We start from the raw sequence: 19,361 nt of genomic DNA, 5'->3' as shown, positions 1-19,361 counted from the left end.
GTGGGTTTTTTTTTTTTAACAGTAAGCTATTAAGGTGCTTTCCAGTCTGGACAGAGAACTTGAATTCCTAAAAAGCTATTCTCAGATTATTTTATTATCCATTTAAATTCTATTGTCTAGAGTAGACATAATGTAGAAAGGTTATCTCCTTTTTTTTTTAAACAGTTCATGCCTCCTACTCTCCCCCCCCCCCCACCACCAAAAAAAAAGCTAATGCCTCTGCCCTTACAGTTTAAAATTCAGCAAAAAATGTTTTGAGCCCCTTTGGTATACACAGTGCTCAGAAAGATGCAAAAAAAAAAATAGACTTGCCTAAAATCTTGTTTGAGTTGTCATTGCTCTATAAACAAGTATTTTAATGATCCTGTTATATATATAATTGTCACAGTCCATTGTCCCCATGAGAAGAGGTGGGGGCAACTATTTATTTATATGTTTTACAGTTTTAATGTTTAATAAATTATACAGCAAAAACCCCTTTCTCTTAAAATATAAATTGCCATTTACTTAACATTTTCAGTGTGATTCACCTCTTATTGTACAAATGTGTGTATATGAATGTATTCTCTGTAGTGTGATATGGTCAGGTTTGTAAACAATTCTTCTAATTCTACTTTTTTCTACTTTGCATTATTGCATCTTGACATTTTGGGGCATTCTTTTTACTTGGCGTTCTTTGATGATGTATGAGTGTTTCATGTCATTTAATATAGTACTGTCGGTTTAGCCAGACTCCATATGTTGGACATTAAGATTATTTCTGGATTTTTGCTATTAGTTTTATTGTAAAAATCATTATTAAAAAGGTCATTTTTTTACTTTTTAAAGATTTCCTGATTACATTCCCAATTGTGGGATCACTTTCAAAGAGTATGAAGCCCAACTTAAAAGCACATTGAAAATTGTTCTGCAGTAAGAATAGTGTATCTGTTTTCCATCCATATTGCACCAGCTGTGTGTACCTCATAGCTCTACCAATATCAATTTTTTTGTTTTTACATATTTTTTGTTAGTATACTTATTTTATATATATATTTGTACATATTTTTGTTAGTATACTCATTTTAATCCATTTTTCTTATTTATGTTTCTCTTATAGTTAAATATAATTATAGTTTCTCTTATAGTGAAATATAATACATTTATTCAGTATCTGGTGTAAGCACTTGCAAGATGCCAGGGGAAGAACAGTTTTTGTGAGACACAGTCCCTGCTATCAAGGGGCATATGATCTAGTAGTGGGAAAAGACCCAGTGCACATAACCGTAGTAAATAATATTTTGTGATAGTGAATTAGAGTGATCTCTGAAGTTGGGCTCCTTTTTCTTGGTGAAAAAGGCATGATCCAATGGATAATCAAATATTGGGTGGAAAGGTATTTTGCAGCCAACTCTCCCTTCTCTAACCAATTTTAGAACTTGTCACCCATCCACCCATTACCTAACCCTTTCCCACTAAACCGATCTCATCCTTTATCTCCCATTGCTGTGCAAGCTCCTGGTCACAATGAGTTCCAATATTATATAATTTCTTTGCAACAGTAGATAAAGAATCCTTCTATAAGACAAATAATATTCTCATACCCAGACTTATAACCCAAATTCACAAACTCACCACCAAGTCACGGATTCCTCACTCTCATTCCATTTATCCAGTCAGTTGCCAAGTCTTTTCAATTCCACTTCTGTAATTTCTGTCTCTGTTTCTCTCTTTCTTCCCCTCCCCTAACTAAGCTAATCAGGGTTAAATGACTTAGCTTGAGACTACACAGTTAATATGTGTCTAGGGTCAAATTTGACTCCAGGTATTCCTGACTCCAGGGGCAGTAGTATCTCACTATGCCCCCGAGCTGCCCCCTCTGTAATAATTTTTGAATCCATCTTGAATCCCCTCTTGCTTACTGAATCTTTCACTTCCTGTGTGGTTTATTGTAATAGCCTAGTTAGCTTCACGTTTCTCTCCACTTTGTCTATTCTCCTGGGTTCTTGAATTGATATTTCCCAAGTGCTCTTTACTAGCATACTTGTTGATTGATTGAAGGAATTGGTAGTTTCATTGGACTATAAATGATAGGCAGGAATTTAAAAAGAAGAGAAGAACATTCCTAGTTGTTCCAGGAACATAGAGAATAGGCTGAACATGGAAATTATAGAAACACAATGTGTGTTACTGGGACAGTTTTTTAAGACTAGTTGGAGAGGGCATAGAATAATACCAGGCAGAGATCCAGCTTCACTCATTTGGCAATAGGAAACCCTTGAAAATTGATGCAGAAGAAAGGGTTTTTTTGGTATTTAATGTGAAGGTTGACTTTCTGGTGTACCTGGATGGGTAAGAAATTAGAAATAGGAAGATCTATACTTAGCAGTGAAAATAAAGAGCACCATTGGTAGATAGCAAATTGATAAGCTCTAATCATCTCGATCTAACTTATGAAAGAAAAAAAGAGTTAAAGGATGACACCAAGCTTATGAACACAAGAAATCAGATGAGGAATGGTACTCCAGATACAAATGATTCTCAAGTAGTAGCAGAACCTAGTTCTCACAAAGAAGGATGAATGTCCTACAACTAGGACAGTAAATGAAAGAAATAGACAAATTTCTGCTCAATAAAAAGAAGGAGCTCTCTAACATTTATGGCAAAAATGGAATGAGTTGTGTTTCTAATTCTTGGAACTTCTTCCATGGAAGTTTTTCATTGATCTTATAGAATCAGATTCATGTTTTATGTTTGAATTGAACTCTAAAAATACCTTTCCACTATGATTTTTTTTTTTTTGGAGATATCCTTGTCCTAGGGCAATTTATGATGATCATAGTAGCTCATGTTTACATATCACAGCAATCCTAATAACTTCTCTGGTGGAGGAAGATGTAGCAAAGGAGACTGAGGAGAATCAGAAGAGATCAATGTAAGGAAAACCTGGAGGTGTATCTAGAAGGCAGGGCTAGTCAGTGTCAAATTCTATAGGGAAGTCAAGACGCATGAGGACTGAGAACAAGCTGTGAGGTTTGACACTGAAAAAATGTGAGTAATTTTAGAAAAACAGATATTCGGTTGAGTGATGTTAGATGGGTAGAAATGACTGAAAGAAGTGGAAGTGACATGTATAATTAGCTATTCCTGGGAGTTGGTTTGAAAGGAAGATGTGAAAATCAGCTTGAGTGGAGGGGAGAGTCTGCTGAGTGTTTTTCTTTTTTGTTTTTGTTTCTTGTTTGTTTTTTAAATGACAAAGAAAACGAAATATGCTTATAGGCAGCAGGAAATAGATTCCAGTGCTGGTAAGCAGAGACAGGATTGGAATGGAGGGTGGGGAAGAAACAATGGTAAATGATGGTGATGCTATTTGAGTGGTCTAGATTAGTGGCTATAAGAGAGTTGTTAAGAATCTCCTTTAAATCAGCTGCAGGTTTTAGGAGTGAAAGAATTCACTCGTTGCTGAATTATTAGTTGCAAAATGAAAGCTTATTGTTAGACAGAAATCAGTTTACCAAGAGACTGACTTCTATAGTGCCAAGTCTATGGAAAATGGAGTTTTGCACTGAGAATGCAGTTCTCAGTGAACAGAAGGTCCTGGCAGCAAAGGGAGATACCAGGGTCCATCTGCAAAGACTTTAGTTGATGGAAGCTATTATATTTAGTGTCTTGGTGGGGGCAGGGATAGCCCGAGCAGGTCAGACCCGGTAGGGGCTAGTGGAGTCCCAAGTTGGCTCATCTATAAGCTAAGTTTCACCTTGAGCTGGAATTTGAATAAAATTGAATAGAAGATCTTTAATTGAATAGGGTTGGAATTCTTTTGCTCTGGACTGAATCAGTCCCATCTAGATAATAGAGTGAAACTGTTTTGTTTTCCTTGGATAGGGTCCCTCATTGAGGCAGAGTTGAAGGAAATTTTCTCCATCAAAGATTTTTAGAGTTTCAGGGTCCCGTCTTAAATGGGTTATGAAATTATGAAAAACTCAGTGAAGGTAGAAATTTAAATGGTTTAGATCAATTGGAGAGAATTTTATAGTAAAATTTATTCAGGCAGAAATTCCATAAATTTTTTGGCAGGTGGAATGGGAAAGGAGTTAAGAAGGTGTGATATGACTTGGAAAACACTGGATATATACACCCCAGCAAACTAATTCAGACCATGTTTCAGCACTTAGCCACCCTACTGCATCCTCTTTATTCCACTTCTGAAAGGCAGTCCATATCTAGACCATTGGGCTTCCCAATCTAAGTTCTATAATATCCTTGAGATACAAGGTATATCAAACTCATTTATTTGATTTTGTTCAATTATTAATAACAGTATTTTAGAGGAACACGGCTTTAGAGAGAGCCAGAAAGTCTTAGAATGGATGAATGAATGAGTGAATAGGCAAATATAAAAAAGCATATGTTAAGTGCTTACTTACTATGTTATAGAGATAGTTCTTGCTTTTAAGGAGTTCACATCCTGATTTAAGCTGAGAACCTATAGAGGAGGGTTTAGTCTTAGGCAGATAAAAGCTCCAGGGATTCTTAGGGTTCATTGGCAGGCTCGATGGCCATTCTGGTCAGTGCAGCTAGAATACCTGGAGGGCTAGTATGGAGTCATGAAGATCAAATGAGATCATGTTTGTAAAGCACTTAATGCTTTAAAAAGAATGCTTGTTCTTTCCCTTCTCCATTCTCTCAGTCTTATTGGGAGGATTAAAGTTGGTGACTCCCTGCTTATCCAGATATTATGAACAGCCATCTCTTTGTAAAGATGAGGAATAGCTAGAAAAGCCTGGACCGCTCCTCTTGGAAAAGAGGGCTTAGGTCAGTGGGTCACAGTACTGGTCATAGCCTCCCAGAGTAGAGGCTTGGGGTTCCCTCTGTTAGGGATGGGAAAAAAGAGAGTGGGAGGTCAGCATTCAGTAGGGGAGAGGACATTGATGGGAAAGTTGGGCACAAGAGGAGCCTCTCACTATTGTTGTTTAGTCATGTTCAATCATTCTTATGAGCCCATTTGAGGTTTTCTTGGCACAGATGCCATTTCCTTCTCCAGTTCATTCTATAGTTGAGGAAACTGAGACAGAGGGTCACACAAGTATCTATGACTGGATTTGAACTCAGAAAGATGAGTTTTCCTGACTCCAGGCTTGACATTCTATATTCTCTGCAACACCTAACTATCCCCACCCCCACCCCCCAGGAAATAACAGCTGCAGCAATTATAATAACTGGCATTAGTGTTTTAAGAGTTGCAGAACAGTTCAGAACTATTATCTCATCCTTACAACAATCCTGCAAGATAGGAGCTATTATTATCCCCATTTACAGATGAGGAAACTGAGGCAAACAAGTTAAGTGATTTGTCAAGAGTCCTATTAGTAGTGTCTGATGCTGGATTTGGACTGAGGTTTTCCTGATTCTAGATCCGGGGTCCTCAAACTTTTTAAATAGGGGGCCAGGTCACTGTCCCTCAGACTGTTGGAGGGCCGGACTATAGTAAAAACAAAAACTTAGTTTTGTGAGCCTTTAAATAAAGAAACTTCATAAGCCTGAGTGAGGGGGATAATCATCCTCAGCTGCCACATCTGGCCCATGGCCATAGTTTGAGGACCCCTGTTCTAGGTCCTCTATTACCATGCAACCACATAACTGCTTCTAAGCCCTGACTTTTTCAGTGCCCTAAATAAAATACTCTTAAAACCAAAAGTCACAGACCTAAAATGGGAAGGCAAGGAATATCCTGAGAATAATATCTGACCTTATACAAAGTAGCAGTATTACTTTCCAAAGGCAACTTCTATCAATATTCTGGTATTATTGAAGTAAATTTTATGACTCATAGTTTATTATATTTATTACATATAGTATATATACATATATATACTATATATAATAATATAGTTTATTAATTTTATGTGTGTGTGTGTGTGTGTGTGTATGCCAGACACTGTGCTGAGCTCTAGAGAAACAAATACAGAAGTGAGAGAGTTGCTGCCTGTAGGGAATCTGCTAAGGAAGACAACAGGTACATTTGTAAGTGTATTCAAAATAGATAACAGGGTTTTTTGATGTGAAAAAAATACAAATAGAAGCCTAGGGAATCAGGAAAGACTTCATATAGAAGTTGATACAAAAGCTGAGCTTTGAAGGAAATAAATGAGAAGGAATTTTTTTGTTTTTTTGTTTTTGTTTTTACCATAGAGTATCTTCTGGACATGTTTTTTAGTCAGTGAATTGACTGTTCTTATAAACATAGAGATCAAAAACTTTCATAGATTTTCAAAATTGTATCTGGGTCATTTCTACTATAAAGATAAAATTTTATTGTGATTTAAACTGGGATTGGTTTTTTTTATTTTTTTTGGTGCCAGGTGGACTTCTGCATTGAGGCCTTTGGGACCACCAAACAGAAGCGAGCTTTGAGCTCCAGAAGAATGAACAAAGTTGGCAGTGAAACTTTAAACATTGCTGTAGCCAAAGCAGCTGAAAATATCATAGATGAAAAGGGGGTCACTGGTAAACAACAGACATTTTGAAAATAGTTTGTGAAAATCACTTCTCTTTTTTTTAACGATTACTTTCTTGATCCACACTAGTTGTATACTCTCACTATTTATGTAAAAACTTCATTTTATGTGGAGGACTTTCCTGAATTTTGAGTCATTGAAGTTTAAAACAAAAATATTAACAGTTGTGGGAGCTATAATCTGAGTAGTGTAATTGTTTCATTTTTGGAGAAATCATCTAGGGATATCTCTTAATCTTCAGGTAGACTTGAGTTTCCAGTAACAGAGAGTATAAGATTCTAACTAAATGAAATAATTTAATTGGTTTTTATTTAAGCATCTTTTTTTTTTTTTTTTAAGCTCTTGTTAATGATGCATCCCAGGATGACCTTCAAGATGAATCTGCTTACCTGCCCCCATGCCATGCTGATGGTGGCAAGCCAGAGGAAATTTATAAATTTGAAGATCGTATCCTTTCTAGGGCAAAAGCCTTCTTGGTTTCAACAAGACGCCCTGATCTTACACAGATAGTAGGCTTGGGCTCATTGAGTGATTACAGGAATAGTAATAGCTGAAGTTCATAAATCATTTAAAGGTTTACAATATACATTTTGTATATTAGCTACTTTGACCCTTACAACAACCTTGTGAAGTAGGTACAATTATTATTATGATTTTTATTTTAAAAATGAAGAAGCTGAGGTACATAGAGGGTTAGTAATTTTTCCTATAGTCATCAATTTATTAAATGCCAGGTTTTATCCATATCTCTTTGGGCTCCAGATGGGCATTTTTTTTCCATTATACTTTGTTTCCCCAAAATTGGGAGCACACACAGCATTCTGCCCTTCTCAAAACATTGGTTTGCTCCTTCCCAATATACCTAAGAGATTAAGAATGAGTTCTTACATTAGTAAATGGCTCTTCTCAAAATCACCAGTGGGTCTTTTAGTTGCCAGAGGTGATGGCATTCTGTGTCTTCATACAGCTTGGCCTTTCTGCAGCGTTGGACAGGTGACCAGCCCAACCTCCTCTATAATTTCCCCCTGGGTTTTCACAACCTCATTCTTTTGGCCTCCCTGTCTGACCACTCTCTTTCAGTCTCCTTTGCTGCTTCATCTTCCTTATCATACTGACTGTGAGGATGACTGTCCTGGCCCTCTGCTCTCTTTACTTTCTTACTGACTTTATCAGCTGCCATGGCTTTCACTGTCATCTCTTTGCAGATAGCTTCCACTTATCATTGTCTAATCCTAGTCTCTCCTGATTGGGCCCACATCACCAGCTTCTTGTTATATGTTTCAGACTGGTATTCAGAGGTATTCTAGTTTAAAAATATCCACAACAGAACTCATACCCCAAAACCAACCCCTCTTTTCAAATTCCCCCCCCTTCTCCTTCCCACCCACAGTCCAACTTCAGAATACCTGCCCTGACTGTCACTCTTTCCAGTCCAGTGACCACCATCCTACCTGCTCTATGCTACTGTAATAGCTTCCAGTTGTCTCCTTTCCTCAAGCCTCCTCTCTGTGTCCACCCACTTGCCAAAGGTGGAATTGTTAACACACAAATCTGACAGTTACTTCTTTACTCAGTAAACTCCAGGGACTCCTTATTACCTCTAGAAGAAAATACAAACTCCTCTATTTAAAATTAAGGACCCTTCACAATCTGGCTTCAGCCTGCCATCTTAAGCTTTTTCCATTACTCCCCTTGAGGCATTCTGCCAGTTTTCCTCTCATGCCATTGTTCACACACAACATCCCTTGTTTCCTTGCCTTCATACAGGCTCTTCCCCAGGCCTGGAATGCCCTCCCTCTACACTGGGGTTCCCAAACTATTTTCTTGAAACCTTAGCTCAAGTGCCACCTTCTACATGAGGCTTTTCTGATTCCTTCAGCTGCCAGTGCCTCCCTCTTCCCCCTTGCTGTTTTTTTAATATTATATAGTAGAATTATATGGATACATGTTGCCTATCCCCTTTCCCCTCAGTAGATTATAAACTCCTTGAGGGCAGGGACTTTTTTTTTTTTTTTTTTTTTTTTTTAGTATCCTAAAAGTCTAGCACAGTACTTGGTATGTAATAGTTGTTTAATAAATGCTTGTTGGTTTATTGGTTGATAAATCCAGAGCCAATTTATAGCCTTTAATTGATTCTGACTCAGAAGGCCCTTTGGAGATTATCTATTGCAGAGTTGAGTTGGCCAAGATCGTACTTGCTCCTTAGAGGCAGAAGTGGAGTAAGAGCAAATATCTAATGATGGCTCATACACTTCCCTGGTCATTACAGCATCTTGAACAATAGAAAGATGAAGGATTGGTCACATAGTAGGTACTCTATATTGAATGAAGTTTGTCATTATCTCTAAAGTTTGGGAATTACTCACATGCTCAGAGAAATCTTTGCTTTCTGCCTTTGTGATTGCCAGTTTCCTTTAAATCATTAACTATAGCAAAGATTTGTGAGGAAGCAATTTTTTGTAAATTTGATATGATAGTGAATTTAGAAAATGTATTTTTTCACTTCGGTTTTAATAATACCACCCAGAACAGATGGGTCTATTTTTCAAAATAAACCTTTCTTGGTGCTCTGTTCAACAACCAGAAATCTTTTTTGTTACTCCATAAAATTTTAATTTTAACAATACATGTAAAGATAATTTTTAACATTCATTTTTATAAGACAGGTTTCCAAATTTTTCTCCCTTTCCCTTCTTCCCTCCTCAAGAACAAGCCATCTAATATCCTTTGTATCTTAAGAGATATCTTATTATTATAATTTAATGCTTTTCTGTTTGTTTTCTTTCCTGGCAGTTGACCTAGTGATCTATGTCCTCCTTTCAACAGACCTTTAAATACTTGCTACTAATTTTATAATTATTTGTTTTTTTTAAGCAAGCATTAACATTTAAACATGATTTTCTATTTCTTTTACTCACAGTCTATTTGTGCTTTTTTTGCTTTTTTATTAAAACTTTTTATTTTCAAAACATATGCATAGATCATTTTTAACATTCACCCTTGAAAAACTTTGTATTCCAAATTTTTCCATCCCTTTCCCTCATCTCCTCCCCTAGACAGCAAGTAATCCAATATATGTTAAACATGTCCAATTCTTCCATACATATTTCCATAAATATCTTGCTGCACAAGAAAAATCAGATCAAAAAGGAAAAAGAAATGAGAGAACAAAATGCAAGCAAACAACAACAAAAAAAGTGAAAATACTGTGTGTCCCTAACACTCTGGGTGTAGGTGACTCTCTTCATCACAAAACCATTGGAACTGAAACAGCTTATTTGTTAGCTCTCCTTGTTTAATGTGAGTAGAAAGTCCTTGTAGATAATGTTATTCCATATAATCTTGGGACCAAGATCCATAGATTTCTGTAGATTTTTATTAAATTTGTATTAGACTCCACTCAATAAGTCATAGTTTGAGAAATATCGAGGCTTTAAGATGAATTACAAAGAATCCTAAGTTAGGAGTTTGTGCTACAGCTCTTCCACCTACCACCATCACAGCCTCTTTGAACCTTAGTCTCCTTGTCTAGAAAAATGAGGGTAAACCAGCTCCCATCTCAGTCTGTTGTGAATTTCAAATGAAATCATATCTACAAAGGCCATTTGTAACCCTGATGTACTATATGTAAGGGCACCTCCTGACTCAAAATCTGTACAAATTATCCAAGTACTTAAAGCCAGATTTTAGTCCATTGATAAGACTAAATTTTTTTCCTATTTTACATTTTGAGTTAGTTCCTCAACATCCTGTTAGTTCTTTCTCCTGCTGAATTCAAAGCACTTGAGGTTCCCTCTGCAGTTCTCAAGAATGTTACATCTGAAGAAATAGTGAAAATGATGGAAGAGAACAGGTAAGACCTATAATGGAGCAAAAGTGAAAATAAAAGTTTTTAATAAAAGCAAAAGTAGAAATCCAGCCTGTGAGACTAGACAAGAAAGTAATGGCATGTTACACACATTTATAGAAACTTTTTGGGAAATTTGTTCATCAGTGAGAGAAGATTGGCCCTGCTTCTGAAACTGGTGCTATGTTTTCCAGAGTAACTTAACCAGGACACGCTACCTCCCAAATCCTCAGTTTCTGACAAGTCCTGCCCAACTGGGAAAATGTGGTTGTCCTGGGACCAGCTCAGACAGTGTGCAGATTCTCCGCAGAAAGCATGTTTTATGGTCATGACTGCATTTCTTATACAGTCAGCCTCCCACCCTGAGTCAGTTATGGGCTCTGAGTAACTGAACTGATCTAAGGATAGAGAGGCTCACCTAGGGCCCAAAACACAATGAGGGCAATGTATTTTTTGGAGGGTTGTTATTGTTGTTATTTTATTATTTGTTTATTTTGGTTTGGTTTAGTTTTTGTACGAAAGGCAGTTGGGTCATATAACTACTGTCTGAGGTTGGATTTGAACTCGGGTCATCCCGACTCCAGAGTCAGTGCTCTATCCACTACATCCTCTCTGTTGCTCCGTTTTTTGCGTTTTGTTTTTGTTTTGAGAACATCATATTTCTAAAATAAAAAAACTTTTTAATAAAATTTTTAATTTAAAATTTTGTTTAATTTTAAATGTCAGAAAACCCCACTTACTTTGAAACAGTGAGGTTTATTTTTGTGATGCATCAAGGTGGTTGTGTTCCATTGAGGACTTTGGGCTTTACCTGATGGATCACATCACTGGGTAGCTGCAGACTTCCCGCCTTAGCCTAGGATGCTGACCCAACATTCTTAACCCAGGATTCTAACAAACTTCTTTCTGGCTCTGGTTCGGGCCTCAGTTTTTTTATGGTGATAGATGACATGCAAAGTAAATCAGTGAAGTGCCTGGTGTTTTGCCCATTAGTGAGTGCTGACTAAAGGTTCATTGAATCAAGTGGGTGACTGTGCATTTACAAGATGGAATGTGGTAAAAAGACCCCACCCCACCCCACCCCCCATTTTCCAGAATGACGGGCTGGGTTGCAGCTCCTGCACATTTCATCCTTGAACAACACTTTGCTGCCTCTTAAGTTGACTGAGTGTCTCTCTCTCTCTCTCTCTGGCCTATTTTTAGCTATTGTCCCTTCGTCATAGAAGCATTGAAGAATTTGCCCTTAGATGAGGAGAGCCGGGACCGCAAGGCTCGATGTCTGTGGTTTTTAAATATCCTCATCAAATTCAGATCCCAGACTGTGATTAGGAAGAAGAGTAAGTACGCAAATGGGGAATATTCTGTTTCATTTTTCATTGTTTTCTAACCAGAAGAGCATTTCCAACAAGAAGAGGAAATAAGTTTGTCACTCTTGCTCTTTGCTATACATATCTCAGTAAAATTATTAAGCTATTTTTAGCTACATGAGGGAACTGCACAATCATTTCAGCTATTCAGCTGGGTGACATCAAAGTTTATCATATCTCCTAATTCTTTGGTGTCCTTAAAAAATTTGCTGTGTTATTAGAGTAGTGCCAGAAAAAAAAAAAAAAATGGTTTTACGCATCAAAAGAGTTCTTTTTAGTATGTATATTTTTTATATCAAAAAATGAAAATATTTTGTTGTTTTGAAAGGTAAAGAGTAATAAACTAGAACAGGGAGTATTTTCTTTTTCTTTTTTTGAATTTAGACTATCCAGACTGCTTTTGAAAAGAATTTCAGGTAAATTATACAATGAACTTTATATTGAAGATAAAGGGGGGAAGGAAAGAAATTATTCATATAGTCTCCCTATTGAACTAATTTTGTGCCTAGACTGATGAATTATATTCATTATATGTGTGCAAAATCTTGTCTACATTTGTTTTTGTCTTTTGTTTTTGTTAGATATGTCAATAAATATTTAAGTATCTGTTATGTGCTGAGCATATTATCTCTTCTCTGCCTTCATCATTTTCTGTCAGAAAATCTTTCTTTGTTATTTTGATATTTACCTATCTAAAACATAAATGAAAGCTCTATAAGTTTGATTTTTCAGTAATCTATGAGCACATCATGATTGGTCCCCCCTCCCATGGTACAGGCCACAGTCTTCAGTTGTTACTTTGTCATGTGCCATGTTTATCTCTAATTCTTTCAGTAAGGATCCACTTGATTCTCATCTTGTTTCATGGGTGCTTGATTCATACTGCTGGTAATCCTATTACTTGACCATCCCAGCCTCCTATAGACTTCGATGTGCTTTTTGATGTCTTTCATGGTGCCAATCATCATTGGTTAACAAACTATACTCTATATGCTGAACAGACATCTTTTTGTTTAGGTCAAATAAATTAAAATTTATATCTGTTGATTACATTTTATATTCATTTTCTCCTTCATATTATCTTGCATATGAAGATACTTTTGAAACTGTTTCGTTTTAAAGCTATGTTTTGAATATGATTTCTTTTGCTATTTATAATAATGCTCCAGTTTGGCCTTGGAGTTCATAATAAGGCATAGTTTTTTGTTTGTTTATTTGTTGTCTTTGAACCTGTGATTTTTGGAGTTCCCAGATGAGGAAATTTCCTTCACTAAAGCAATATGGCAATTGCTGGACAACTTACCATCTTAGAGTTTCCTGGAGACACACAGCTTGTATGTGTCAGGACTGTTTAGTCTTAATCAGCAGACACTTATTATGTACCTGCAATGTGCCAGGTAACACGTTAGTTGTTCGGGATATAAAAGTTAAAAAGAAAAAAAAGAGAAACAAATTCCTGGCCCCAGTTGTTTTAGGAGTACAAGTGTGAACACAAAATAAATATAACAAAGTGTGGGATGGGAGGGATAGCGGTAGTTGGAGGAATCATCAAAGACTTCCTATGAAGGAGATGAGAGCATCTCTGAGATACAGGTGAGAAGAGAGGGCACTCCAGGCTTGGAGATAGTCAGTGTCTGAGCACACAGAAGGTACAAGGAAACACTGAGAGAAGCTGTCTGGTCCCTACATGATTACAAAACCCTCCTAATTGAACTCCTGATTTCCCAATTATCTCCTTTCTAATCCATTCTCCTTACAATTCTCAAAATAAGATTCTTAAAGGGCAAGTCTGACTAAGTTATTCTCTTGGTGAAGACTCTTAGGTTGCTTCCCATTAAACCTAGGATAAAAGGCAAGCTCCTTAACTTGAAAAGCCTTTTACAGTCTGGCTCCCTTCTGTCTTTTAGGATTGTTGCACATTCCTGGCTTGTATGCATTCTTTGTTCTAGCAAAACTGACCTTCTAAGTTCCCTTAACTCAGCATTTCATCACTATGCCTCTGTAAGGTATCTTCCATCTTCCTGGAATATATTATGCCTTTCTTAAAATAATAAAAGAATTATAATTAGCATACAAAAGTACATAATTAATCATATCAAGTATGGGGAGAAATCTTTACTTTAGAATCCATTTAAACTATTTAATTTTTGGTTGAGTAGATGAAAATAGTAAAACTTTTTTTTTTTTTTAATTTTACTGGACTTATAATTTCATTGGTATGTGGAGCTCCCAGTGAGGAAGCTTCCTCTGCTATTCTGAAATTTGTTTTCAGAGTTGCCTGCTACCGTAAGTCGTTAATCAACTAGCTGGAGGACACACATCCAAAATGTGGCAGGGGCAAGTCTTGAAGTCAAAAAGTTTAGAGGCTGGCTTGTTGGTTGCACACTGATATCCATTTTTTAAATCAAACTTTTTATTTCAGATCTGCATTCTCTTCTTCCCACCTTCCCATTCACAAAGTGAGGGGAAAAAAAAATCTGTTACAAATATATACTTAAGCCAGACAAATTCCCACATTGGCCATACTTGACATAAATTTTAACAAAATAAAAATAAACAACAAAAAATATTTTTCTTATTTATCTTTCAAAATCAGGATCTTTATTTACTCTGCCTCAATTTTGTATTTTGTCTTTTGAAAGAAAATATGATCTTATTTTGCAAATCTTTGAATTTTCATAGAAATCATTCTGTATTTCCCTGTAAATTTTTCATTTTTATGGTGGTGTCATTCCCTTGCATTAACATAAAATAATAGCCATTCCCCAGTTGGTAGGTATATTATAAATAAAGTTGACATAAATGGTTTTTTTAGAGATAAATTTTTGATAGTGTTAGAATCATATTAACATTAGAATCACTGGATCAAAGGATATATCAACTTTGTGAATTTATGGCATATTGCCTGATCATCCTCCAAAAAAGTTTGGTCTCCTTTATATATAATTTAATTGAAGCTCATTTCCTGCAACATGGAATTTTATAATCTTTTGTGGATTCTTGGCAGTATAATGACTGCATTGTGGAATATTGTATATAGTTTGGTTTGGCTTGTCTTTTATAATGCAACTTTCTCCAGTTATTAGAAAATTTGAACAGCTTGTTATTGGTTTTTTAGCAGAGGGTTGTTTTTGTTTTTTTTTTTCCACAAAAATTGTGTATTTATATTCTTTGTTCTATATGTTAATTATAGTTGTAGACTTTGATCAGTTCCTTAAAATTTCTGGATATCAAGGCTTGAGTTGATATATTTTCCACAAAAATATTTTCCCAGTATATTTTTGTATTTTAGGTGTTCTTTTTGCCTGACAAATTTTTTCTATACACAATCATCCTTTGATTCTTGTCTCTAAAAATTGCTACATTTCCATGTGGATAATAACTTTCAAAACTACTAAAATAGTAATAAACAAAATCCAACCCAGCAATACCATTGCTATGATATTAATACAGTTCTGTGAAATAGCTATTAGTATAATAAATTTGGGGAATTTTTTTTTCTATATTTATTAGTAAAATGAGACTAATGAGTCTGTTAAGAAGTGACAAAGGCCTGAGTTATGGCAGTATTCTTGTAATGGAAAGTGAAGAAGATAGAGTGAGAGATTTTGTGGGGAAAAAAATAAGAAAAATTCAATAACTATGAAACAGGGTAGTGAGAAATGATAAAGAGTCAAAGACAGGTCAGATTATGAACCTAAGGGTCTAAAAATATGGCATCATCCTCCATAGAAATGAGAAGGTTTAGAGGAGGAATGGATTTGGCAATAAAGCTCTAATGAGTTCTGTTCTGGATATGTTGAATTTGAGGTGCCAATGGAACATGTCTGCCTAAAGGTATTATTCATTTCAGAACATTTCTTGGGGTATTTTAGATTGATTCTATTTTTGAATGTGTCACTTATTGGTCCTTTAGATTTTCAATTGATAGTATTTGATTTCAAAGTGGCAGTGAGCTTTGTTTTATTTATTTTGCTTTTCTAAAAATTAATTATTTTTACTTTAACTTTTGGTGAAAATTTTAAAATATAGTTAGATGTTTTTTATTTTTATATTATATAGATTTCCCATGGTATCCTTTACCAAACCCTTTTAAGAGAATCCTCCCTGATGATAAAAAGTTTTCAAAAGTAAGAAAGAAAACAAGTTTCACAAAATTAACCAGCATGAGTGAATTTAAAAAAAGAGTTGCAAGCACTAGTATATGCCAGTCTCTTTACTTAGTACTGAGAATACAATTTTTTTTTTTTAAAGAGAGAGTTTCTGCCTTTAAGGAGCTTCCATATATAGAAATTATGGTATCATATATAATATTCTACATCTACGATCCCCCAATTTCTTCACAGAATCAGAGAGGGTCTTCCCATATCCCTTCTTTAGGGTCACGCATGGTGTTATAATTTTTCTGGGTTTGTTCTTTTGACTTACATTGATCTAGTCAAATGAATATTGTTTTCCTGATTCTGCTTACTTCATTTTGTATTATTTCATATTCTACTTTCCACACTTCTTTATTTTTGTTACAAATGTAATAATTATTACCATGTGTTAGTCATTTTTCTTTTTTGTTTTTTGAGGGCAGCTTAGAGACCTGGGCTTCCTTATAACTACAGTTCTATAGCATAAAATTTTAGAAAGAAAACTAACAATTTCTCAAAACTTTTCATTCTAGACTCACTGGGACCTGATGTGCCACATATTATTAATAATAAACTCCTCAAGAATTTTACTAGTTTGACTTATAATAATGGCAGGTAAAGAAAAATGTTTCTTTGATATATTTCTATGAATAATGGCTATAGGGAAGAAGAGCAGCATATTGCACACACAAGACCGTTTATTTGGTTTAAAATTGACTTAAAAGTGTATATCTTATCTTTTCAATATTGGTAACCAGCTCATAGATCGTTTGCTCTTAAGTTTGCACAGTTTTTTAAAATGTATCCCAAACTTCAAAAGTAGAGAATTCCAGTGAAGCCAACCAACTTCCATGGGGTTAAAGGTACATACAAAAATTTTTGGTAAGAGAGGGACAAAACCTGTGTATGATAATGCTATATTACACCATAACATACTATAACTTCTATATTGTATTATAATTATAATAAATACTGATGATTTTAAATCTTATTACAGTTCTTACATGCCATCTTTGTCTCCTAATTGAAATGAAGTTTGAAATAAGCAAACACTTCAGTGTTTATTTTTATTTGGTTTTATTTTATTTGGGTGCTTTTAAAAGCCAAGTGCCTTATAATTTTAAAGTAATGAATGAAATTATTTTCCTTTTAATTAAGGAAGTTAATTAACAGTGTTGTCATATTTATTATTATATAAAATAAAACAAGTAAGAATGTACGGTGAAATTTTAAAATTTTATTTTCAATTTAAAAAGTTTTTTTAATCTAATTTATTCTAAAATTCCACAGCTTACGGAACTTAATTTCTGAATCAATGAAAGCTAAAATAACAGCCTATGTAATTGCATTGGCTTTGCACATTAATGATTTCCAGACTGACCTAACGATGTTACAGAGAGACATGAAACTCAGTGAAAAAAGGTGAGTTTAATAACCTTTCATTATATGGTCTTTTATTATACAACAGTGTCATTTTAAAATGTTTTATTGACATTTTTACATTATTTTCATTGTTCAGTGTAACTCCAAACTCAGAGAACTATCCAGTATAATAAAGCATTAAAAAGGGGATTAAAAATCATTTTGAGGAAAACTCAACAACACGTATCAACAACGTAACATACCCATAGGACCCCCCTCTCCTTTGCAGAAATTGAAAAGGCATACATCTTAAGATCTCTAAAGCAAAACTTGGTAATTATAATTATGGTGGGTTTTTGGATTTTTTTCCCTTTCCATTTACATTGATGTAATCACTGTGTTTTGTTTTCCTGCTTCTGAGTCCTTAAAATTAAAAAATATTCCATGGCATTTTTGTTGTACCATTTTTTTAAATATCCCTCAATCTCATAGGATTTACTTGAAGCTAGAGAGAGGGGGTTAGATGAGTCTTAGATTAGGGTTCACTCTAGTGTCTGAATTTTCATCCACATGATCAGACTTGCCATTATAACGATGTGAAACTTGGAAAACTGAAGGTCAGTAGATGGCTGCCATTTTAAGAAACAACAAATGTGAAGATTATCGAGGAGTATGAGAACGCTTAATATGAACCAATACAAAACAAAGAACCAAGAAAACAATGTCCCTGGTGATCATAGCAATATAAATGGAAAGAAAAGGGGGCAGCTAGGTGGCGCAGTGGATAGAGAACCAGCCTTGAAGTCAGGAGGACCTGAGTTCAAAATGTGACCTCAGACACTTAACACGTCCTAACTATGTGACCCTGGGCAAGTCACCTAACCCCAATTGCCTCAGGGGGGGAAAACAAACACAAATAAATGGAAAGAAAACCAAAAGAATAAAAATTCCTTGACATAATAAATTATCTGTTTTTTCCAACCGTGAAAGGCGACTTGGGATCTGCTTAAAACAACAAAATACTATCTCATTTCATTGACAACCCCAGTAGTTGAAAATCTTTGGTCAAAACTGTGAACTGCCTTTAATGTCTTATTGCAGATGATCTAGGAAGGACTTAGCAGTGGAAGCCTAATGAATCAGTGATGTTAAGTGGGGTCCCCGAACTAACTTTATTATGTTTTTTCCTTAGGATAATAGAGATTGCAAAAGCCATGAGATTGAAAATTTCCAAAAAGAAGTTGTCTTTGGAATCCGGAGGTGAAGAGGACCACAAAGTGGGGACTTTGTCCATCCCCCTACCTGCCTTACCACGCCAAAAAAGGACTTAAAAGCACATTGAGAACTGGGGTTTCAGGGCAGACTGCCAAACCAAATGGTAGAAATCCCAGCCTCCCTCAGATTGATCTCTATTTCCTGATGCCACTGATATTTCTTTTTTCAAGAAGCTATTTGCTTTTATACATAGCCAGAGCCAAACACTTGGTCTTGTAGAGCAGATTATTTATAAAAACGGTAAAGTAAATGATGTCTTGATTGGGTTTCATTTTGTCCTTGTGATTTATATTTTACTTGTATCCTTTCCTTCATACTTTGATGTTCAGTTATTCTGAATGGGAGATTTAGGGGAAGTTAATTCGATAATCTCTTCAAGGAACAACATAGAACCACTACCCGTAAGGCAGTGCCATAATCCATCTTCTTCATATTGACTATTTTCCCTTGATTTTCATGGCTCTTTATTAACCTCTATTCTTTGCGAGCTTTGTCTCCTTCAGCAGAAACGTGCAAGTGAAAAATCTCAAATGAATCTTTTTAGGTCACTAAGCCCCACAGAGTGGAGGAAGAGGAAGGGAGGGGAGCGCTCTGTGAGCCTGCCCTCCTCTTCCATCTCTAGGACAATAAAAAAGAGCATATTTTTCAATAGAAAGATTTCTAGTTAGCTTGTAGGGGAAAGAATGTACCTGTGGATGGTTTAGTTTTTAAATTCTGATGCATTTTGAGGCCTAATATCAAGAAATCCTAAGAGCAAGCCCTCCCCCTCCAGAAAATCAGTGCCAACCCTAGAGTGCCCGCTGGGAAGCTGCTTTTCTGCAGTCACCCATGAAATGAGAGGTTGTTAACAGAAAAGAGAGGTTGCGAGGGTGGA

General features: G+C 35.6%; 1 protein-coding gene across 1 annotated transcript in view; it reads left to right on the top strand.

The window, feature by feature from the left end:
* POLR1E (RNA polymerase I subunit E) overlaps positions 1–18,753 on the top strand; it is a 28,734-nt gene extending 9,981 nt beyond the window's left edge. The window contains exons 6-12 of the mRNA XM_051996000.1: positions 6,342–6,486; positions 6,837–6,944; positions 10,254–10,350; positions 11,548–11,681; positions 16,384–16,465; positions 17,141–17,272; positions 18,405–18,753. Of these exons, the coding sequence (XP_051851960.1) occupies positions 6,342–6,486; positions 6,837–6,944; positions 10,254–10,350; positions 11,548–11,681; positions 16,384–16,465; positions 17,141–17,272; positions 18,405–18,543 (837 nt within the window). The 3' untranslated portion in view covers positions 18,544–18,753. The remainder of the gene's footprint in view (positions 1–6,341; positions 6,487–6,836; positions 6,945–10,253; positions 10,351–11,547; positions 11,682–16,383; positions 16,466–17,140; positions 17,273–18,404) is intronic.
* Positions 18,754–19,361: the final 608 nt, after the last annotated feature.

The sequence above is a fragment of the Antechinus flavipes genome, chromosome 1 (assembly GCF_016432865.1).
Source record: "Antechinus flavipes isolate AdamAnt ecotype Samford, QLD, Australia chromosome 1, AdamAnt_v2, whole genome shotgun sequence".
Classification (NCBI taxonomy): Eukaryota; Metazoa; Chordata; class Mammalia; order Dasyuromorphia; family Dasyuridae; genus Antechinus; species Antechinus flavipes.
This window is presented reverse-complemented; position numbering and strand designations above follow the sequence as displayed.